Genomic DNA, 25,138 nt, shown 5'->3' with positions numbered 1-25,138 from the left:
ATTCTTGCTTTTATAAATCTTTAAACGCACACTATCTAAATCCCTCTAAAAAAAGATAATCCCTCTAAAAAATTGTGATTTTTCTTCCTTCTCAGCATTTAACCAACTTGGTCATACTTACTGTGTCCTCAGCTGCTGTATTGGCAGCATGTTGCAAAAAGACAAAACCTATTGATTCAAGTTCTTGCACACACGTGAGACGTTTAGGTGAAAGCAGAATTCAAGTGAGAAGAACTCATTGTTATTCCACAGTTTTCCAGGGCCTGAATAATGATGTCACTGCCAAAGAGAGGTGCCCACCACTATTCTAAGCAGGTTTTTATCTGCCAAAATGCAATGTTTGTTTTAAGTTGCAATTGTAGAAACAACAAAGTTAGAGGTGACATGTGGCAATAAGCTGGATGAATAATGTTAATGAGTATTACACTGCTTGGGAACACATAATTTTGCCTGTGTAAATAAAGATAAGGGGAAAAAAACTGAAGAGTAAACAACAAATCAATGTCCTACAAAAATATGAAAGTCACAGAAGAATAACACTTATAAACTTCACATAAGAGACGTTTGAAGTTTGTTCCTGGCTGCATGAGGAAAATACTAGAATCTTTACATGCATGCAAATAAGGAGCAAGTTAATATGTTTGGTTAGATGATGTATGGTGAGGTTTCCTTGTTTGCTTTCTGCAGAGCCCTCCTACACACACAGAGGCTGAGCTGTCTGATTTACCACAGCTGATCTGCAGCTTGGATGAAGGCTCACAGGCTGCAGTGTAGCAGATTTGTTGGGCTTGTGAAGGGAGCTTTATGCACAGAGGCCTTCAAGCCAGCAGTAGTCATTATTTTAGATATTAATTATTCATACATCAAATCTTTAAAGTGGCTTCTGCAATTTGATGGAAAGGTCCAGTGGGCTCTTGACTCATTTTGCACATGAAGCACCAGAGTTATCCACTTAACAATATATATATATATATATATATATATATATATATATATATATATATATATATATATATATATATATATATATATATATATATATATATATATGTACGCATCGATTTCAATGAACATTTGAGATTTGATCAAGTTATATTATTCCTTGCGTTACTTAAAGCTAAGAGAGAGAATGCAAATACAGACATACAATCTAATCTGTTTGTTTCAAGTTTAAGGGGGTTGTATGTATTGCAGTAAATTGGACTTTCAGGATCTGTCACTATAACATTAAGCTCGGAAGTGTGTTCCACAAATACGAAGCCACATCAGAGTGAAACCAAATATAAAAAATGCTGACTGAATTCTTTTGAAATAAATTGCAAACTGTCTCAGTGCATCTTCTGTTCGGCTTGTTTTGGAGCCATTTTTGTGATTCGTGGAGCCGCTCCGAGGTAAATTTCCCTGTTGTGTGACCACCTGATTTTTTAGATCTAACAGACCATTTTTTGGAAAAGTGCTGAAAAGCAGCCCCGGGATTGTTTTGAACAGCAGCACAAGATATGCCACAAATAAAACCTCCCACCTAATTCCAGTGCTGATGTTTTTGTGTTTTTTGTTTTTTACCACAAGGCTTTAAGGCTTTCTCTGACAAATAAAACATCAGCACTGGGGGTTAGATGTTGTTTTAGGGTTAGTTCAGGTATAAGGGCATGAAAGCCAAAAAAATATGAACCAGAAAAGGATAGAGTGTGGTAGGGCTTGAGAATGTAGGTGTCTGAGAACTGCATTCTTCTTCTCAAGGTTGTCTCTCTTTTTTAGAAACCTGCACTGGATTCTACCACATCCAGATCAAAACTTGACTTGTGAAAACTGGTCAGGCCTCAACCAAATACATCTTTACACAGATTGTTTAAAACCTTGATTTTATTTATGAAACACACACACACACACACACACACACACACACACACACACACACACACAAGGTACTTTCTATGCTTTCCTGGCATTTGGACCACCTTAGAGAAGACAACCATGACAACAAAACATGATCAAACCTGACCTGAATTTTCTAATATTGATAACAGGTTCTTTGAACTGTAGTTTATAATTTAGAAAATCTCAATGAGTAAACTGAGATTCTTCATTTCTGAAAAATGTGATGAAATCCATCCCTCTATGGAGGGTACCAGTACTTATCAGGTCATTATTTTTAGTTCCAATTGTTTCCAATAAGCTACACAATAAAAAGCATTTTTTGAAGAATGGACTCATCAACATTGGGAAAAAAATACTGTTTAGTTAGATCAAAATGACCTTTCAGAATAGACAGGATTGCCGTTGTAAGAGGAAAGGTGGAAGAGAAGGAAGAAAGTTTAAATGCCAAAATGCTTTTCTCTTCTGTTCTTCACTGTAAGGTGACACTAAAAACATGTATTGATTAAAAACCTTGGTTGTAATGAAGGTGATTTATTTTAGTGGATTTAGGGTGGTAATCTTGCATAATTTGGTCTGGCCATCCACCTAAACCAACAGTCCTGGGAAGAACAGCACTTATCAGAGGGTGACTCTGGAGGAGCTGCAGAGATTCACAGCTCCGTTAAAAAAATCTGTTGACAGGACAACTATTAGCTCTGCGTACATGTGACCTTTACGGAAGAGCAGCTATAAGAATTTCAGTTTTAAGTTTGTCACAAGCAATATGGGACAAATTAAAAATGTTAAAGAATGTGGTATGGTCAGATAAGACTAAAACGGATCTTTGCGATCTACACGCTTAATGTTATGAATGCTAAACTAATTCCACACCTCACCTGGGCCACACAGTACTGACAATAAAACATGTTGATGGCAGCATCTTGCTGCTGAAATTTTTTACTTTATCGGGGACAGGAAAAATGGTCAGAGTTGATGAGAAGATGGATGAGGCCGAATTCAGGGCGATACTGGAAGAAACCACTGAGAGGTTGCAAAGCCAGGGCTAAACTGAGTGGTTTAGATTAAAGCATATTAGTGTGTTAGAATGGCCAAGTAAACGTCCGGACATAAATTCAGCTGTGTCAAGACTTTAAATTTGATGTCTAGAGATGCTATCCTTCCTGACCCTGAAGGTAAAATGGGCATACATTTCAATAGATTTCCATAGCTTGTACTGGCATTTCACAAAAGACTGCTATGCTGCAAAAGTTGAATAGGAAGGTTCACCGCACTATTTTTATTGGTATAAAAAAAAGAAAACCAGGAATAATTTTCCTTCTGTTTTCACCTGAGAAGTGTGAATTGTATTTTTTTCAATCCAAATAAAATGTTACGCAAATTGTCCTGGTTTAACTATAAAATATTGTGAAGTTCCTACTGAAACGAATCAAAAGAAGGTCAGATCTCAATTTGCCACCATAAAAAGAGTCCACACTAGGCTGACTTAACTTTGACATCGGTGATGTTTTAGGTAACAAGAACACTCGCAATTAACCCCAATTAGTCTCTAATCAGTTCCATTCCAGCCGCTGCGTAATTCTGCTTCAGGTTTTGGCACGAACAGTTTCCAGGAGTCTCGGAGATGACAGCAGCGCTGTAGATGCTGGTGCTCAGAGACTCACGCAGCGGTCCTCCCACCTCACCAAAGCTCCGGAGCGAGGCTTAAGGGAGCAGGAATTGTTCTTTTTAATCAGCCGATGAATGGGATTTTGCCGTGCGCTGTCTCTGCGTGGAAGTGGAGAAAGCGTAGTGTTTTTTTTCCCCAAACACTGAGAGCCGAGGTGGAGAACCTGCGCCAGTGACAGATCAGCGGCAGGGCGCAGCGGGGAAGTAAATAAACCAACTATTGTGAGCAGTCCAGAGGCAGGATCTCACAACTGGCGGAGCAGCGACTAAATAGGCGGCTGTAATTTCCAAACGGATGTGTTGTACTTTTTTAATTTCTTCCTTGCTCCTGATTTTATCATCCACTGCCACCAGAATACTTTGAGGTTTCGGGCGGTTCGGTTCGAGGGAGTATATTGCAGCAGAGACTGACCATGTGTCGTTGCGCCACATAGACGGTCTTTGTGAGCTGCTCTGCACCGGGAGGGACAGGTGGTGCATGTGTGTGTGCATATGTGAATGCTGAGACTAGTTAAGGAGGACACTGGCACACACCAATCCATGAGACAGTTGTCTTATGGATGCCGGGAACATTTTTTTTTTGCCAGAGACAGGTGCGGCAGGAAAAGCTCAAAGCTCAACACGGGATCCGAAAGGGCACTAGATCGCGCTCGGATATTTGGTACCAAGTAGGACACAGACAATTGAGCCATACTATTGTTGCCTCAGCTGCGCTTTTTCCTCACGGTTATCAGAGGTAAGTGATCCGAGGGGTCCGGTGAAGGGCTGCGCTGGGGTGGTGCTGGTGGTGGTGCTGCGCCGCTTTGGGTCTGCCTTGTCTTAATGTTTTGTATGCGTTGATTAGTGGAGGGAATCTAGTTATCTAAATTGAACTAACTCATCCCATAGTCAATAGTGGGTGTAAGCTGTGGCATCTGCGCGTCCAATTTCATACTGCGTAGCTTGCAGCCGCGCTGAAAAGCAGATTTGAGCTGTCAGGATCCATTTACATCCAATATTCAAATATATCGTGATGGATATTCTTTTGTTGGTTTGATTCGATTGAAAAAAACAAAAACAAACTTAGTTTCTTAGAGAAATATACAATTTGACAAATCTGCACCTAGTTGAAGCTGGAATCTCATATTTAAATGATGTGCTGCAGAATTGCATTATGGGTTTCTCTATATTATGCGCTGTCTGTTCTACAGTCCAACCTTTTGGCTCTCTAATGTCCAATATAATTACGCCTGAAGGCTCTGAAGGCTGCAGGCTCTTGTCTTTACAGTACAATGAGTTTACAATAAACGCCTTACTCCCACTATAGCTGCCCCCGTGTCGCCTCAAGTTTTCTCATTTGGGAGTTGCACATTTTTCCTGTGCCCCCCCCGCCCTCCTGCCCCGTTTCAAATTCAAATTGCCTCTCAAGCTGCCTTTTGTCCGGTACTGTGGTTTGTGGACTGGAAAAGAGAGATAGAGAACTAACTAAAGCCCCCAAGGGAAAGGGGTGCACTTAAAAATGAGCCCTAGTTTGTGTGAGACGAGAGAAGTGGAGAGTTTCGAGGGAAGAGAGGCATCTAAAGAAAGCCAGGCAGTCCAGTGTGAGACGACAAGACCAGCAGCTTCTTTAACCTTGCTGTCACTCTTAACAGTATCAATCAACCTTGGTGCAAAAGAGGCTCTTTAATTCCCTTTCCTGTGGGGTGTCGCCTGCTCTGGCAGCCAGAGCTCAGGGAGGCTGCTGGAGGTTGCACATAAGATCATTTCCCCCTGCTGCTTACATCAGGCAGTAACGCCCTGCATCAAGCTTGATCTTTTTTAATTTAACAGAAGGTGCGGTGTCTTGAAAAAGTATTTACCCTCTGAACATTATTCACATTTTGTCACCTTACAACCACAAAGTTCAATGAGTTTTACTTGGATTTTTAAGTGATATACCAATGAAGTAGTGCATAATTGTGAAGTGGGGAGGAGCAGATGCACCCCTTTACTCTGATGGCCCTAAATAAGATGAGATCAAATTTGAACCATGTAGCATACAAGCAAAGCTCTGTGTGGCAGGGAACCGTGGGTATCAACCTGAACATGCCACCTCCCTGGTAATCCATGGAGCATTGTTTGATGATATGAAACATTTAAGTGAGATGGAAACACAAAACTGAAGAATTCTGTGAAGTGGCAACTATTTTTGTAGTTCTGTATGAACTGCACAAAACTAATACTGCAAATTAACATGAACACACCATCTCCATGGTGACATATGTCAGTGGCAGCACCATGCTATTGGATGCTGTTTTTCTTCAGCAGGGACAGAGAAGCTGCTTGAAGGTGATAGACAACGCTAAATACAGGGCAAACACAGAATGGATTAAAGCAAAGTAGATTAATCTGTTTGAATAAGCTAGTCAAAGTCCAGACCTGTATCCTATTGAGAATCTTTGGCAAGAATATGAAAAAAAAAACCCCAACGTTCACAGAGTAGTTTCATCTGGTCTGACTGAGCTTGAGCTAATTTGTAAAAGAGAATGGGCAAAAATGTTTGTAGTTTTGTGAAGCTGGTAGAGACACACCCCAAAAAACGTTGCAGTTGCAACTGCAGTGAAAGGAGTTTCAACAAAAGTATTGACTTTTCAGATTTTTATATTATACTTTTTGAGAACCATCTGTCATTTTCCTTTCCTTTCACAGTTATCAGGGTTCTATCACAGTTTTATCACATAAAATCCCAATGAAACACATTGAAGTCAGGGGTTGTAATTTGAACGAGGCTATGAATACATTTGCAAACCACTGTAGATCCAACGAAGTGCTGACTGGGAGATAGGATAAATATTAAATGAAACTTAAGATGATCATCAATTTACTTACTCATCTATATTTTGCAGCTTTCTTGGGATAACAGGAGAAACAAACATGTCTTACACTGATATCCTCATGTCACGTATCAGCCAGTAATTATCACAAGCAGCAACTTAAAAGACAAAAGAGAAATTATCTACATGACATGATCTATGATCTTTGTGTGGTATTGTAATTTGTTTATTGGCCAAGTTTAGACTGAAGTACTTTGCCTGTCTATACTTACAAGAGATGAAGAGGAAGGATATATAAACCAAGAAGCTGCTGAAGGTTCCTTTTAATTTCGCTAGAACCACTTTACAAACATGAGCTGTTTGAATTGATATGTTTCTCTTAATGCTACATGAATTTCCATGATAACACTGAAGGAATCAGGGATCAATCATATGGTATAAGAAGTGATTATTGTTATCTGCCGTTCTTCTGCAGGTACAGGAGGGGGGTGGGGGTAAATGTTGCACTGATCCATGTATAAATAACCTCATTGTAGGAAGTGTTACTCCTTCCAAGAGAAATGACTCAGTAGGAGGTGAGACGGTACAGAAATTATTTAGGGCAAACATAAGGAGAGCGATTTGCAAAACTGTGTACCTGATGGCAGAGCTCATGTCCTGGACAATGAAAGAGTTTAGTCTAAAATCCCCTACAGAAGCAAACGCCATAATTCCATGTAAAGGCCTAATAGCAGTGGGATTTTGTGTCAGTGGAGAACTCAGATAACAAAGCTAAATTTGTGCCCAGGAAACCAGGCGGCATGGGAGGGTTTACCGTTCCAAGGTCCTGGAGCTGATGTCAGTTTTTGGCGGCCCCTTCTGCATCCCCTGTGCTTCTTCTCTCTGCAGCTTAACAAAACTGCTTGCTGGAGCTTGGCTAATCCTTGGCTTGAAGTGCCCAGTGATTTATTATAAAGTTAGCTCATTTAAGGAGATCTGCAACATCGCTTCCCATACACAGGGCCCTGACAGATTCCCGCTGTCTCGACTCTGGAGTCTGAATTGGCAATTAGTTTGAAGAAGTCGATGTGTGTGCAGGGATCAAAGACACGGGAGAGAACAGCAGGGTGAGAGTTTGTCCATGTCTATCAGAGAGAAACATAAGGGTCAGTGTCTATCTTGTTGAGTCTGTTTGCCTTCCTGTATTGTACGGACTCTGTCTGTGTGCACATGTGTGAGTCAGTCTGTCTGGGCCCTATGCGAGCGTGATTCAGCACTGCCAGCCTTGGTTGAATGGGTGCACTGTTCGAGCCCCACTCCTGACGCTAACAGCCGCTTGGGGGCTCTTGCTTCGGAGCAAGTATTGCACCCTATGTGCAGAAAAAACAGGTGCCTTTACGCAGTCACTTAATCCCTCGTCTTTGCTGATCTGTGTTGGCGGGGGGGGGGTTAACTTCACCTGTGTCCCTGAGGCAGTTCCCGCACAATAGGACAGGCCATACTGTAGTTTAGTGAAATGCTGATAAGATGAAGATGTGCCTTCAGTCTTATCCCATCAGTTTTTCTGTACATATTCTTTTCACACTGTTAAAGTAAGAACAAGTAACTATCAATTCATGTATCTTTAAACAAGATACAATGAAACAGAATTGCATTTCTCTTTCCCGGATTTTAATAATGAAGTAGTATCTCCTTTAGATTACACAGACCTTGGGAGGGGAGCACCACCTCACAGAAACCTTAACGTCCATGGAGCAGCAGGACTTGCCTATAAGAAATCAGTGTGACTGCTTGGTCAACAATGTCTCTCCACTAGCCTGGGTCCATTATAGCCAACTGCCGTACTAGCTGATTGAAGGCAGAAGTTCCCACCACTGTTATTAATGCTTTGGCTTTTAATACATAATTGTGCTATTTCTATTAAATAGAATGCGTCCCAAATTGTTTTATTTTAAGGGGGAATTAAATAATAAAATTTCTTTTTCATGCTTTATATCAAAGAAAAAACATAAAAACCTTTGAGATATTTGTTTTAGTAGAACGTGATGAGTTGAGTCTTTCAATATATATGCAAAAGAAAAGAAAGCCCATTTATTACAGCCTAATAATTTAAAATGACTAACCAAAATTAAATAAATTGCACCATCAGTGACCTTCTGTTTCTAAGCATACAGTTCTAAGCAAACAGTATATTGCATCAAAACTACTAAAACCAAACTTAGTATCTTTATATCTAAAACAATTGAATGTTTCTTTATCATTTTTGGCCAAAGTCATTCAAGTTGGGAAATTAAACACCGTGCACTACATGGACCTTTGAATATGTGTGTCTTAGTTTAGATGCACCCCTAGTCTGTCCAGTGCATTTGTATCAAGGATGTGGAGTTCACAGTTTTCAACTGCATCAGGACAGGGTTAGTTACATTTGTAGTGACATTTTTATTTTTTTATATTTAGTATTTGGCTGCCATCACTAGTCCATTATCCTGATTAAACAAAAATATCCCAATTAAAGGCATAGTATCTCTCTAATTATCACATTATTTCCAAGATAAATGAGTAGCACATTCATTAGAATGATTGTAATAGCTAATGTCACTGTATTGACCGACAGACATCCTTCATTGGCTGTGCAGTATTTAAAGACAAGGTGATGCCTTTGATTGTAAAACTGATGGGCTGATCGGAGCCAAGAAGCTAGCAGAGGCACTTTTCGAAAGCTCCTCATTGGTTTCACAATTTAAACCCAGGGTTTGTTGTTTTTCTTTGTGGTGACCTCTACTGCTGTTGATATCTTTCTGACTAAGGGTAACATCAGTAGTAGTTGACCTGCACACTTTCTCATACTAAAGTATGGAGTTGGTATTCCAGCTGTTGTGCTAACTGAGTTCCCTTGAACCTTAGATCTATGGAAATGAACATGAATGCAAAACTATAAATCACATATTTAGGTTTTGTTCTGTGTTAGCAAAGCTCTTACCACCCACTGCAACAAACCTGCAATTGATAGTTATGAAACAGCATTGAGCAGCATTTTTGGTCCTGTGTTAAACTTGGCACCCCTGCCTCTTTTTCTTTCCCTCTGCATTCTTTCAGTCCCCCAAAACTTGTTTTTCTTCACACATTCTGTCTCCATTCCAGAGCTTCTCTCATCAACTCTCCTCTCTAGTTTCATAGTTTCACCCTCCTTTACTTTGCCCTGCGCAACACCCCCCCCCCCCTTCATTCCAAGCCTGCTCCGGACCTCGATGTCAAGGCCTCTCAGGCAGTGTGGTCTCTGTCTACAGCCTGTCAGGGCAGGGACACTGCCCACCGGGGACCCTGAATGGGACAAATTGACCGTAACAATGTTCCCACTTAGCATGTGGAGCCGGGAGAAAGAGAAGGTGAAAAGGAGGGACCGATGATTGAAGGTCAGTTTTAGGGGGGTCAGCTGGGTGAAGGGAACAGGATGAGAAAGCAGGATAGCCCTTTGAAATGTATGAATTGAAGACTTACATTAAATTGTACCGGGCGTATTTTTAAATCCTCTTTGCCACACACATGCACAGATGCATATGGCTTTGTTTGTTGTTATTTGCCCAAGGCTGCTGATTGAGATGCAGTGGAAGGAGAATAAACACATTTGCTACTGACCCTGCAAGGCCTCGCATAGCTCACGTTACTCCTGATGCCAACATGCCCTGCAGGTTGGAGGTGTATCAAAGCGAGCAGTTTGCACAAAATGCTACTTCTGCCTCCAAAAGGGTCAAGGATCATCCTGTTGTCTATTAAAATGCAATAAGGGCTGTGGCCCAATGGGATCACCTCTGCCATTTAATCACACAATGCTGCTCCCTCATCATCTGCTCTCTCCCTTTCATCTTTTAGTCACGTTTTTTCAGCACCGTCTTCCTTTCACTCATCTTTTTGTCTTAATTTCTCTTACACATCCACTGCAAAGCCCAAGCAGTCGAGTTCAAAGAAGGAAACTCGATGCAGTCAGTAATAAGCATTCATTTTTCTTTGAAAACCCTCTCATACAGTTGCTCTCTCATCAGCAGCCACAGGCTGGTTTCTCCTCAGCGTTTTCCTTAGGAAGGCTGTGATTTCAGTATTTTTGCCAATGCACTTTAAGTGTGACATATTGTCTTGGAGAAGTTGGAGCAGCATCATGTTGCATAAGCCTGAGGTGGTGCAGTATGACAGGAACAGTGAATGCAGTTTCTATCACCAAAGGCCAAGTGGCTGTTGAATAAAGATGACTGTGGTTGGGAAAAAACTGGCATTCTGTGCAGACTTAGTGTACTTCCACAGGCATGGCTTCCTCCTCTGTTCATGTGTATGTGAAAGAGATTCTTTCCTATATCTGAAGACAAGTATTGGGGGGGTATTCTTCTCTGCATTGGGGAAGAGACATTTCCATATGTATGAAGTCTTTGCAGCATACGATGAGTGAAACAGGACAGAATGAAAAGACGGGTTGACACGATGGAGACGGGCACAAATGTTTACTTCCTTGGACACAAATTAACAAATGTGAGTGTGGGCTGAATGTCTTTCATGGCCAGTTTGCTTGAGTTCACATAGGTCTCTTCTCTTTCTGTCAGTTTCTGTTTTTCACAAAATGGACACTAACAAGACCTAACTTACCCGCTTCAATAAACTGATACTAACCACACATTTAAATGCAGTTTGACTGATTTGCAGTAATACACAAATGCTCACAAACAATACACCACAGGTCCAAACTCTCTAGCATCAGATTCAGTGTCAGCATTTACATTAAAATGATGTTATTTTCTTCTGGTTGTATTACATTTTGCCAAACAAATTTCCTTCAAGGAGTGTATTTAGCGCCATCCTTTTTCCCATCAACTCTGACTATGCTCCCTGTATACATACAATTTGCTTTATTGCCCCAGTTTGGTTTACTGGGTGGTCTATGTTCCTACCATCACCTATGACCATGAACTTTGGGTTATGACCGAAAGAACGAGATCCTGGATACAAGCGGCTGAAATGAGCTTCATCCGTGGCCGGGCACTCTCTTAGAGATAGAGTGAGGAGCTCGGCCATCCGGGAGGAGCTCGGAGTAGAGCCGCTGCTCCTCCACATCAAGAGGAGCCAGTTGAGGTGGTTCGGGCATCTATACCGGATGCCTTCTGGATGCCTTCCTCGGGAGGTGTTCCAGGCACGTCCCACTGGGAGGAGGCCCAGGGGACGGCCCAGGACACGCTGGAGGGACTATGTCTCTCTGCTGGCCTGGGAACGCCTTGGGCTCCGCCCGGAGGAGCTGGAGGAGGTGTCTGGGGAGAGGGAGGTCTGGGTGTCTCTGCTGAGTCTGCTGCCCCCGCAACACGGTCCCAGATAAAGTGGAAGACGACGAGTACGAGTACAAATTGCCTAAATTTGGGTCCATCCTTTACAATAATTTATCATCAGCTTCCCTGCCCATGGTACAGAAACGTATTCCCAGATTATGATCCTGCAACCACCATGTTTCATGGTGTGGATGGTAGGTTCAGGGTAGAAGTTCCACAAAATTGTATATATTGTACAGGATAATAACAATAATTTTATATATTTGCTTTTCAAAAAAACATTGCCGCAGCATGATCCTGCCACCGCCATGTTTCACTGTTTGAATGGTGTGTTCAAGCAGTGTTACTTTTCCTCCACTTAATGCGTCAAAAGATTGTATAAATGGCTGCATTTGTTCCTGACCTAGCATTTCCTGAGCCATTTTTTTCCTCAGTTTCAACCCCTTGCCTTGTTTCGACAAGCTCATAACTAATATAGGGGCAGGTTTAATTACCATATTGGTGGGAGACATCACAGAGAGGATGCTGGCCACACACATCCTGAATCATTTCCCGCATCAGCACAGCGTGAATCTGCAGAGATCGTGCCCTGCGGGGCAGACCACAGTTATCCCGTTGCGGTTTTTATAGCTGATTCATTTCTTAGGGGAACTTTCAGCCAAATCTCTATCCTGTGGTTTTATGGTTGCAGAGATGCTGTGAAAACAAAATGAGAATGCTCTCATTGTCATATTTTTTCTCTTGACGGAATTGTTTACCAGCTGTAGCCTAGCTTCTGTTGATACTTATAGTTTGTGTAATGTGTGCCTTAGTTCTGCTAAGATTTCACTTATTTGAGTTAATTATCAGCTTAGTACATTCTGTAGCTTGAGGGGATCAATCATGCTAAAAAAAACTGAAAGAAAACTCTGGCTTTTTGGCAGTGAGTTCCTGCCAGTTGGCAAAGGTGGGAGGACAGTGCAGAAGCTGTGACCTACTGTCTCTTTGCTCAGTGATGGTGAAGTGAAGAGAGAGAAAGGAAAGCAAAAGGGGCAAAAAAGGGTCTGCGACATGTTTGTGGATTAAGCTGAACTAAATGGAAGGAGAGGCACTTAGCAGACAGATGGCCACAAGAACAGGTAGAAAAAAAGTGGATGAGTCTTGAGAGGATGGTTGTTTAGCCTCTGTTGCTGCTGGAAAGTGGAGGGAAAGTGGGTCCTTGAACTTGCCCAAATTAACGGCTCAGAAGCTGCAATTAATGTACAGCCCTGCCGTGGGTCTCTGCTGTGCCGCATCAAAGAGGCCTTGCTGCGCGGTGCGTCTGCTCATCTCCCTGGCACCGAGCATGTGAGCTCATGCACTTGCACGCCCCCGTGCACGCCTCACTCAGGGGGGATTTTAGCCAAGAAACTGAGCCAATGAGTATGATTTCAGATGAAAGCCTCACACCGAGTTGAAAAGCCGAACGTCAAGGTTAAAGAACAAAGGGGATGATAGCTTGGACTTTGTTAAGAAGTGCTGAAAAGATGAAGGGAAGGGCAGGTTTGATGTGTCTTTTTGCTGGATAGGACAAGTGAAATGAAATAAGGACTGGAAGAAGACGAGGAGGAGGAGGACGCTCTCTGAGGGTGCGAATTACATGGCCAGACCCGGGACCCATCTGGAGGCAACAGGTCTGATGACAGCAGGCTGGTTTTTGATCCAAGTATCTTGCGAGCAGGAAGGATCCGTTTTTGCCCAGAACCCCTGGAGACACAATCCGTCCATCAGCAATCTGTCCTCCAATATTAACCGCCTCGGTGTTTGTTATGAGCTCTGGATTCCTAATATGAAGGTGAAAGATGGTTTGATTATGTGATGTTAGGCACAGCTGTTAGAGTCCCGTGAGGATGGTAGACGATCTGTAAACTCTGTGGTTTAGTTTAAACCATAGAAAAGAATTTAAGCCTCTTCCCCACACATCTGTTAATGTAGTTGATAATGTCTCAGTCTGAATCCATTAAAATAAATTTCACTGGAAATGAGGAGCACGAACAGAAGTTACAAACCAATCAGCCAACAAAATAAAATAAAATAATTGATACGCTGCACACATACTACCTTCTCCTATAGCTTGTGTGTTCACAATGGAGCTGTTGATTGGCAAGCGGATTTTCTGTCATTGCCGTGCTTTTAGAACACGGCAGCCAGTGCACTCGCGGTAGCGGGTGGGTCATTTGTATTTGCATGTAAATGTTTTTCACCCTCTGGCTTGACTGGTGGGGTAATGAGAATGGGGCTCTGTCTGCATCACTTAGAGGGAGGCTGCAATGAGTGACTGTGACATTCAGAGCTCAGGCCTGGCGTCACAGCTTACTTCCAACAGGGCTTGTTCATTTACAAATTTATTTCTTTGGGAATGAGGAGGCAAAAAGACAAGAAGAGAGTGTATCTTTGTGTGTGTGGATATGGTACAGTTCAGACCAGATATTTATACACGCTGCATAAAAAAAAAAAAGCACAACCTTTTTTTCTCCCACTCTCTGACATTAAATCAGACTGAAGCTTTCCTGTTTTAGATCAGTTAGCATTACCAAAATTATTAATTTGTGAAATGCCAGAATACTGAAAAAGATCAGTTTTAGAGACTCCCTTTAAATTCAGAAGTGTAGACTACATACATTACCTCAGGATTTGGTAGAATTGCCTTTTAAACTGCATACCTCAGATGTTTTGGGTTTCCTTTCAGAAGCTTCTCACAACAGTTTGCTGGAATTTTGGCTCATTCCTCTTGACAGACCTGCTGTAACTGAGTCAGGTTTGTAGGTCGCCTTGCTCACACACACGTTCTCAACTCTGCCTACAAATCTTCTATGTGCCTGAGATAAATTGTTTGGTATTCTTATGGTCATTGTCCTTTTGGAAGACCCATTTGTGCCCAGGCTTTAACTTCCTGGCTGATGTCTTGAGATGTTGTTTCAGTGTGTCCACATAATCCTCGTGGAATCATCTATTTTATGAATTTCACCTGTTTGTCATGCTGTAAAACATCCCCAAAACATGATGCCGCCAACCCAGTGTTTCACAGTTGGAATGGTCTTTTATGGCTTGAAATATTCCCTCTGTTTTTCCTCCAAATGTAATGATTATGGCCAACCACTTCAATTTTAGTTTTACCAGACTTCAGGACATGTCTCCAACATTAACGTCTTTGTCTCTGAGTGCATTTTTAAATTATTTTCTGGTTTTTTATGTTGCTTTTGGGGTAAAGGCTTTGTCCTGTCTGGGATACCTTTCAGCCCATGTTGTTACAGGACTTGTTACACTGTGGACAATGACGATTTCTTACCAGCTTCAACAAACATCTTCATAAAATCTTTGCTTTTGTTCTGGGGCTGATATACACATTTCACACCAAACAAATTCTTTTGTGAGACATCTATCTTCTTCCTAACTGGACATACTCTTGGTATTTACACTTTCATATAATTGTTTGAACAGATTAACGTACAAATTCAAGTATTTGGAAATTGTACCAAAGGATGAATCTGAGTTGTCTTCCTGATATCTTGTATAGTTTCGATTGATTTTTCCATGATGGAACCAGTGTGGTTGAGGCCCCAATTTAACTCAAACGTTGTAAATTGCCCTATCAGAAGCTTACAAAGCCATGGCACCATTATCTAGGCTTCCCCAAATTGCTTAAGGTGATAGTAAGTTTAGTGTATGTAAACCTCTGACTTTGAAGAAGGTAGTAAAAATGTTGCTTTCCCATTATTCAGGAATTTAGCCAACAGCAGTCCTAACGGGCCTAAAACAGGGAAATTTAAGTGCCCTTTAATGTTAGACGGTGAGGGAACAAAGTATAATGTGCGTTTTCATACAGTGTGGGTAAATATCTGGTTTTAACTGTCATGTGAACAGATTGCTAAGCGATTTTCTGAGTCAGTAGAACATTTCCATTTCCACTTTCCCCATCATCAAACTCTTGGGTCTGGACTTGGTCTCCTCCATAAACTGAGATGGGCAATTTGCATGGTTTGTCTCTCTCAGACCAGCCTTTAAAAACACACTCATACACACACTTCCCACGTGGCGATGATGGATATGTGTGCAAAAGCATATCTGCACATCGGAGGAGTGTTTGTTCTTGAGTCATGTAGCACGTCGCAGGGTTTGGCAGTCTGTCAGGCATCTATCAGCCCATGTCATCAAATGATGCATCGCTCTCTGAATCTCTCAGCTTGACTGGCTTCTCTGGTTGCTGAGCAAGGCAGACGCGAGGGGACACTGCGGGGCATGAAATCTTAGGAGGGAAATAGGGTTGGAGTAAATGAAGAGCTAGGAATGGGAATGTAAAGGAAACATTCATTTCCACACTCTCAGATAGAATCTTTATTTACAGTACAGTGCCAAATTCTCAGCCAACCCTCATTTCGGTTTGTTTTGCTTCAAAGGAGCCAGACTTTCTTGTAATCCTATAAAGTGGTCATGAGTAAAAGTTCCCAAGACTTTCATCTTTCTAATCTTTTTGAGCTTTGTTTTTGGAAACCTTTTTTGATGCATATTTGGTCTTATAGAGATAGCTTTCTGGTTTGCACATGATTTGTTTTATGTTTAGTTTTTGAAGTGACAAGCTTTAATATCTTTTCTTTTTGTTTGGCACAACAAATCCCAATAAAATACACTGAAGTTTGTGGCTTAAATGTGATAACATTTGAAGATGTTCAAGAGGTTGGAACATTTTGCAGATGCAAAATACAATGTAGTATGCTGTTTATTATAAAATATTTAATGTTTCTGTTGCATACATGTAAGAATGGTTGATTTTTATACCCTGGTGAATTATTTTTCAGGGTGTGTGAGTATGTCTCTGCTTGTGTGGGAAATTGTGTGGGTATACATAAATAAACTAGGGAAACTATTTTGAAAATCTCCCAGTTTACGTGTCTGCATAAGACATAAGTCTGGTGTGACATTGCCTTATATGGTTTTTATTCAAAAATATAAAAGAAGTTTATTTATTGCTGCTTTACCATGTTTTACTCTGTATAGTCTGTGGATATGTGGTATGTTATTGTTTGTGAAGTCTTTGTTGAGGCCTGAATTTGGTGGGTATCTGCTTCTTTTGTTGCTCACTGAGAATAAATCTGAACAGTGCTCTCTCTGACCGTGCGTTTTCCTGTCTGGAACTACATTGCCTCTTCATCCTGTTGTGTGAATCAACACGCGGCTCACTTGTTACCTGCTCTAGCCGCGCTAACCTTTTCAACAATTGTCCGCGTTGCTTCTTATAAATAGATTTGCTTGTTCTGTCTGTTGTCCTTTCAAAAGCAGCCGTGTTCTCCCCTGGCTTTGTGCTTCTGCAGCAGCAGTGAGAATACAGAGAAAACTGTATACCAGAGTCTAAACTGGACAGATAAACAAGTCAGAAAATAACTAAACCAGGTACTTGAGTGGTCTCATGTGCCATGAACCATTAAGAGTGCTGCAACAACAGAGACGCATTGCCTCAGTAAGTTTTTCCGCTTTCACATTGGAGAAAAAACATGAAAGCCTTGTTTGCTGTAATAGCAAGAAACCAGAAGTTGAAATAATCCAAAGTATTGTGAAACATGCAATGAAAGAATAATCTTTCATGTCTGCACCACTCAATTACTACATGCATCCCAATGAAACTTGTTTTCCTTGCTTCTCAATTTATGTTATTGATAACTCTCAGTTAGTGCAGTTTTCATTGTGCCACCCATGAGAAGGGCAAGCTGAGTGTTTACTGACTAAAAGAATGTTTAGAAGTGGTCCAGCCTAATGTTAAAAATGACAATGTTTTGTTTTTACCATTTGCCTACCATGCAACACTTCCTTTTTTTAGTGCTTTGGCTTGTGCCGCTTTGCCTGGCGCAGAAATCTGCTCTACTGTCATCAGGACCATTAACTGATACTATAAAGTGGCTTTGAAGCTGTGCTGGGCTTAGGTTGTAATAGAAGGACAGCTCCAGGCCCAGTATATAATGGAAGCAAAGCTTTGGGGGCTCTCATTTCTATCCCCCTTTCATAAGATAAGGTTTTAAAGACATCTGGACCAAGTATTGTCTGTTTCTTTGGCAGCTTATCTCCTCACATGTCCTCTTGTTCAATCATTAAATTTGACTTTGACAGGTGCAGCTAGATGGATCAACAAAGATAAAGTATGCCAAAGCAGAGAATATATGAGAGAGTACATTTTCTTCAGGGCTTTTTATGAATCTCTCTATTTATGTATTGTTGTCTTTTAATTGGATGTTGTTGATTTTTTTTTTCTTTTCAAAACTTAAACCAATTGCTAATTTAATGTTAGCTTTACCCAGCTGGCTCCAAACATGGACACTTTTCATTTTCCTTCCGCTCCTTTTCTTTGTTTTCCAAGCCTGTCTCTATGGTTTCCTTGGCTCGTTCAGTTGGGGTTTTGTGTGTCAGCCGTGTGTATGTGGCCCTGCCTGTATGCAAGGATACAGCAGGGAAAATACTGAACTAAAAGTACTGAACATGTCAACATTTTTATCAGTAAAGATATTTCTAATGGGGCTGTTGACATGAAATCCAACCCACATATTGATTTTTACCCATGTGATCCACACATATTAAAAATCCAACATAAATTAGTCCATAATTTAAGTCATGATAGATTAAGTGAAAAGAAGCACAATGTCACAAAGCTCAAATCTTTACTGTTCTTATGTTTTTTTTGGGGGTGATAAAGTGATATCTAAAAGACAACAATTTCAGTTCAGTTATTCTTCCAGTACTTCACTAACTTGTCCAAATGGTCTGCATCAACCTTTAAATGATCTAAACAGGCTTTTTCTTCTGCAGTGGAGAGTTGCGCAGTGACTGTGGACAGATGCCACGACAGCAATCAAAAGTCTAGAAATCTGAAAATCTGATATTAAGTGATAGGGTGTAGGATTGGAACTAACAGTTTTCAGTTATTTTGTTGGGTTTTTGTGTCTCTTTGCACCTCCTTTGCTTTGCGTGTTCAACTTCATCCCCCCTCATTTCACTGTATTATTCCCAACTTTATCTAAAGACTTAAATGTTTTGATTTCCTTATATGCGGTTTAGTTGGTTTGTTAAATCTGTTGTGAATGTCGACATATTAAATGCTTATTTACCTGCTGTAGGTGGGTAAGATAAAATAACCGCATGCCCTGCAATAATACAATCAAACAAGCTAAAAAGTGAGGGTGATTATTTACGACATGTTTGAGTTAGTCACAGAGCCAGCATGAGTTGTAAACTTTCATGTAATAGCTCTCCTTTTTTGTCGATGTTTGTTTATTGAGGTAAAAATATACAGGGAGCCAACTGACCGCATCAGTTCCTATTTACATTTTTGACACTATACACAAAATTTAGACAACATAATCAGGTGAATCTGATTATGTTATCTGCTGTCACTTCTGCCCATGTTTTCTGAGCCACCAGCTCAGCATTTTTCTTCCTATTGTGAACTTGTTTCTCCCGCACTGATAAGCAGAAACTGCAAACGGTGGCTGACTCGATTCCTCCTCGAGAGCACCTATCCACACTAAAGCATGCTCTGAGACACGTTTTGTTCCAGTAGAAAAGTCTACGCAAATATCTTTGTCTGGAGGTGGAGAGATTTGGTTTGCATCTGATAATCCCTTTTCACTTCTGAAAATTAGTTTTTCTCTCTTGAGGCTAGCGTGCAGGAGCAAAATTACAAATGAACAAGGATTATAGATGTAAAAGTGTTAAACAGAACAGATAGGGAAATTAGTGGAGGGTATGTTCATGTGTGGGGGTTTGCATTTGCAGAGAATGTTCATGTAGAAAGTCTCTATTCCAGCAACAGTAGATCTGATATGAACTCCAGCGTTCCTACTAAGTCTTAAAAAGCTTGAAAAGGGTTTTCTGTAGCAGAATGGTTATGGAAAAAAATTAAAAGTATTGCAAGATATCAGTCTTTTCTAGTGTCTAAACAATAAAATAAAGCATCCCTAAAAGGAAGTTATTGTACACCTTATGTCCACGATACAGTTGTGGTCACAAGTTTGCACACATTTGAATCATTCCAAGGTGGAATTATAACTTAAAGTACAAGGTAGGGGTGAAACAATTTATCTGATTAATCGTTGTTAATTGATTATTGAAATAACAGTCAACTAATTTAGTAATTGAATAATCATTAACTGGAGTAAACGGACTATAAAACAAGCCTTTTGCTGAAAGAACAACCCAGTCAGAGCAATAATTAGGCCTAAATTGTACCACAAATATATACATTTTACATTCAAGATGAAAAACCTTCCTTGTCTGTAAATATGCTATATCCAGAACTCATCAAGGGGCATAGTTTTAGCTACACCTGGTTCAAATTCTGTAAAAAAAACTAAAATTAAGCACGTTTTGCTATCCGTTTGTTATTCGATTAATCGGAAAAATAGTCGACAGATTAATCGATTAGCAAAATAATCGTTAGTTGCAGCCCTAGTACAAGGTGAGTACTTTTAAAAACAAGTTTTAAGTTTAAATTTCTTGCAAACCTTCTATAACTTTCTTAGGGCCAAAATATACATTTATCCATCTATTTGATACACCGTCCTAATCCTTGAAGGTTTGCGAGAAGGCAGGTGCCCTTCCCCAACGGTCATTGGTGGAGAGAAGGGATATACCATATACATATATTCAGTCCAGCAAAGAATGCTGCAAATTTTGGCCAGTTAAGACATAGTCTATAAATCGCCAGTAGCGTTGAGATTTGTGTTCGTATGCCATATCCAGTCTAAAACCAGTTTTGATGTGTGTCTGAGATCACCGTGCTGTTGAAAAACTTAATTGTGTTCATTTCTCAACAATCCAGCTGTTGGTTAAAGGTAAAATTAAAGAATTTTGAGGTGGTTCTCCTTCTTCCTTTTTCCATCCACTTTATGCAATGCAGCAATACCACTGGCAGCAAACCAGCCCCGCAGTATTGTCCTGCTGGAGTTAGTGCTACTTCCAGCAGGAGAATATGCCATTTCACAAAGATAAAACCATCTTAAACTGGTTTCTTCAACCTGATACTGAGTTTACTGTACTCCAGTGACCTCCACAGTCACCAGACCTCTCTCCAACTGAGCACCTTTGGGATGTAGTGGAACAACCAATTTAGATCATGATGTCCAGTCGTCAAATATGCCACCAAGATTTAAAGCTGTTCTTGTGGCACGACGTAGCTGCACAAAATTCACAACACGATTTACGGAGAAAGAGCCTATCAGAAATTTTAATAGTTTTGATGCAAATAAAGGTCTGCAATCATCCAAACCTTTACTGTATATTTACAACAAAAAAAGATTGTGATGGCCACCTCAAACTTCTCTTAGAAATATAGATGAATAAACCCAATGCTCTATCTAGCAAGCTCTGGTGTGACTCATTACTTCTCTTGCAGAGTCTAATGATGAGCAAGAGAGCAAGAGAAATAATGAGAACAATAGAGAGAATGTTGAACATGGCCAAACATAATTGTGCTCTATCACTAGCACACACACACACACAATCCTAAACATTAGCTCAACAAACAACTTGTTGAGTTAATTGAGGAGCAGATATTTAGTTTAACTAAAGGGATCAGTAATGTCTACGTTGGTTGATGTAGAGATAAAGCTCGGAGCAGAAAATTCTCTCTGAACCCACACTTTATTTTGGCGAACTAGTTTTCTTTCATCTGTGTGCCAGGGGATGCAGGCTCTCATGGGAGGCTAGTTATAGAAATAGCCTGAATTTGTTTTCATAAACACAATTCTAGCTCCTACCCTCCAGGAACATGACTGTGTATGTTTGATGAAGTGTCAAGTCTGTGGGTAGGTGATTCTCAGGGATCTGTTCATTTAGCTTGCATCAGTAAGATTAACATGAGTACACTATTGATTTTGTCAGGGCACTTTCAGCAGATAAATACTGTTATTTAGAGTGTGTATGCATTGGGATATTTTATTAATAACGCCAGAGTCAAGATAGCTCAGTGCCATGGCCAAGGCAGCTTGTTTCTCTTCCAAACCCCCTCCTGAGACTCAACCCCGAGGACCCGGACTAATTCTTGTGCAGCGCGTTACCACTCTCATTAATGTGACTGATTATACACTTGGAAGGAGTGGGGCCACAGTTGTGAGCCAGTCAGCCAAAATGTTCACTGGCTCACAAGTGTGAAGAATCAAAATGCCCACTCGTGTTGAGTCATTTGTGTCTTAGATCATTCTGACGGCTGCGAAGAGGACTCTGACATCTCATCCTGTGTCTGAAATGGATTTCCATTTTATTTAGCTGGTATTTTTCTGTCTAAAGCTGTGTTAGTGTGTGTAAGTGTTGTTTTTGAGCTTATGAAAGTGCAATTTGCTGATGTAAACTTCATGGGTTTGAGGGCTTTGATCATGCCCTAAATTAGCATTTCTCATCTAATGCAGCTAAAAAAATAGGAAATCAACTTTATATAAGGCAGGCGATATTTTTAAACATGCATAACTGAAATGTTTACTCTGGAAAATAAAAATTCCTTTTAATCTCTGGATTTTGCAGAAAAAAACAGTTGTAGGCAAAGGCTAGTTACCAGTATGAAAGTAGAACTGAAACCAACTATTTACATTCACTGTAAAAGAAGATACACACTACTTTCTTATGTGGCATCCACAATTTTGGTTTATCCTTTGATACAATTTCCAGAAACCTGAAGATATCACTTTTATCTGTTCAAACAATTATATACAACTATAAACACCATGGGAATGTCCAGGATTATACCATTCTGTGTCCCAGAGATGAACACGTTTTAGTGCAAACTATTTGTATCGAACCCACAACAAAAATAAAAGACCTTGGGAAGCTGGTAAGGGATTGCCATTATTTACAATGAAATACTGTAAGTCCTGTTCTGATAAAGGCTGAAAGGCCACTCAGAGAGGAGGAAGCCACTACTAAAAGCAAAATTAAAAGCCAGATTTCAGTTTGCAAATGGACAAAGAACTTAATTTTTGGAGACATGATGAACTGGCATTGAATTTTTGGACCATAATGACCTTTGGTACATTTGGGGGAAAAGGGGGAAGTTTGCCAGCCTGAGAACACCATCCCAACAGTGAAGTTTGGGGTGGCAGCATAATGTTGTCGGGGTGTTTTGCTGCAGAAAGGACGTGGGCATCTCAGAAAACTGATGGCATCATCAGGAAAGAACATTATGTTGTAATCATGAAACAACACCTTAAGACATCAGCCATCAAGTTAAAGCTTTGGCAAAAATGGGACTATGACCCTAAGAATACTACAGAAGTTGTTACAAAATGGCTTACAAGCAACAAAGTCAATGTTTTAGTGGCCACCACAAAGCCCAGATCTATGTTCTAATAGAAAATTGTGGGCAGAGCAGAAAAAGGTGTGTGTGAGCAAGGTGGTCTCCTAACATGACTCAGTTATACCTAAAGCTTGAGGAAGGAAAGAAACCAAATTCATACAGTTTAAAAGGCCTTTCTACTTATATTCTTCTTATACTATTAAAATTTATACTTTTTAAAATACTTTTTGAAAATTATATAAACTTTTGAATTTTCTTCACTCATTAATCTGCAATGTATCAAACAGAAATAATCTTTGTAATCCTAATTGACCAACAACAGGAAAGGTTTAGTCTGATTTAAAGAATTTTTTCCTCTACAGGTCCTTCTCAAAATATTAGCATATTGTGATAAAGTTCATTATTTTCTATAATGTCATGATGAAAATTTAACATTCATATATTTTAGATTCATTGCACACTAACTGAAATATTTCAGGTCTTTTATTGTCTTAATACGGATGATTTTGGCATACAGCTCATGAAAACCCAAAATTCCTATCTCACAAAATTAGCATATTTCATCCGACCAATAAAAGAAAAGAGTTTTTAATACAAAAAACGTCAACCTTCAAATAATCATGTACAGTTATGCACTCAATACTTGGTCGGGAATCCTTTGGCAGAAATGACTACTTCAATGCGGCGTGGCATGGAGGCAATCAGCCTGTGGCACTGCTGAGGTCTTATGGAGGCCCAGGATGCTTCGATAGCGGCCTTTAGCTCATCCAGAGTGTTGGGTCTTGAGTCTCTCAACGTTCTCTTCACAATATCCCACAGATTCTCTATGGGGTTCAGGTCAGGAGAGTTGGCAGGCCAATTGAGCACAGTGATACCATGGTCAGTAAACCATTTACCAGTGGTTTTGGCACTTTGAGCAGGTGCCAGGTCGTGCTGAAAAATGAAATCTTCATCTCCATAAAGCTTTTCAGCAGATGGAAGCATGAAGTGCTCCAAAATCTCCTGATAGCTAGCTGCATTGACCCTGCCCTTGATAAAACACAGTGGACCAACACCAGCAGCTGACACGGCACCCCAGACCATCACTGACTGTGGGTACTTGACACTGGACTTCTGGCATTTCCTTCTCCCCAGTCTTCCTCCAGACTCTGGCACCTTGATTTCCGAATGACATGCAGAATTTGCTTTCATCCAAAAAAAGTACTTTGGACCACTGAGCAACAGTCCAGTGCTGCTTCTCTGTAGCCCAGGTCAGGTGCTTCTGCCGCTGTTTCTGGTTCAAAAGTGGCTTGACCTGGGGAATGCGGCACCTGTAGCCCATTTCCTGCACACGCCTGTGCACGGTGGCTCTGGATGTTTCTACTCCAGACTCAGTCCACTGCTTCCGCAGGTCCCCCAAGGTCTGGAATCGGCCCTTCTCCACAATCTTCCTCAGGGTCCGGTCACCTCTTCTTGTTGTGCAGCGTTTTCTGCCACACTTTTTCCTTCCCACAGACTTCCCACTGAGGTGCCTTGATACAGCACTCTGGGAACAGCCTATTCGTTCAGATATTTCTTTCTGTGTCTTACTCTCTTGCTTGAGGGTGTCAATAGTGGCCTTCTGGACAGCAGTCAGGTCGGCAGTCTTACCCATGATTGGGATTTTGAGTGATGAACCAGGCTGGGAGTTTTAAAGGCCTCAGGAATCTTTTGCAGGTGTTTAGAGTTAACTCGTTGATTCAGATGATTAGGTTCATAGCTCGTTTAGAGACCCTTTTAATGATATGCTAATTTTGTGAGATAGGAATTTTGGGTTTTCATGAGCTGTATGCCAAAATCATCCGTATTAAGACAATAAAAGACCTGAAATATTTCAGTTAGTGTGCAATGAATCTAAAATATATGAATGTTAAATTTTCATCATGACATTATGGAAAATAATGAACTTTATCACAATATGCTAATATTTTGAGAAGGACCTGTATATCCCTGGTGTTATATTAATGCCCATCGTGTTAATCATTATTTAAATTTTTTTTAAATACAAATGGAATTTCAAAGAAGAATGGTGGTAATTTTAGTCGAAGTTGTCATACTGTGAGAATATCTTATCACCCCCTGCCTACTAGCAATAGGAGCTTTCTCATTAGGCATTTGTATTCTCTTGTGTTTGCAAAAAAAGGATGTAAAGATGCAAAGAACAGCCTGATAGTGGAGGTAAAGTAGAAAAGCATGTGTATTTTGTTCTTTAGTGC

General features: G+C 40.5%; 1 protein-coding gene across 1 annotated transcript in view; it reads left to right on the top strand.

The window, feature by feature from the left end:
* The first annotated feature begins 3,252 nt into the window (after positions 1 to 3,252).
* sema6bb (sema domain, transmembrane domain (TM), and cytoplasmic domain, (semaphorin) 6Bb) overlaps positions 3,253 to 25,138 on the top strand; it is a 223,538-nt gene continuing 201,652 nt past the window's right edge. Inside the window, exon 1 of the mRNA XM_047373731.1 lies at positions 3,253 to 4,279. Within this exon, the coding sequence (XP_047229687.1) occupies positions 4,104 to 4,279 (176 nt within the window). The 5' untranslated portion in view covers positions 3,253 to 4,103. The remainder of the gene's footprint in view (positions 4,280 to 25,138) is intronic.

This window comes from Girardinichthys multiradiatus, chromosome 9, assembly GCF_021462225.1.
Source record: "Girardinichthys multiradiatus isolate DD_20200921_A chromosome 9, DD_fGirMul_XY1, whole genome shotgun sequence".
Taxonomy (NCBI): domain Eukaryota; kingdom Metazoa; phylum Chordata; class Actinopteri; order Cyprinodontiformes; family Goodeidae; genus Girardinichthys; species Girardinichthys multiradiatus.
The sequence above is the reverse complement of the archived record's forward strand: the minus strand, read 5'-3'. Positions and strand labels throughout refer to the sequence as shown.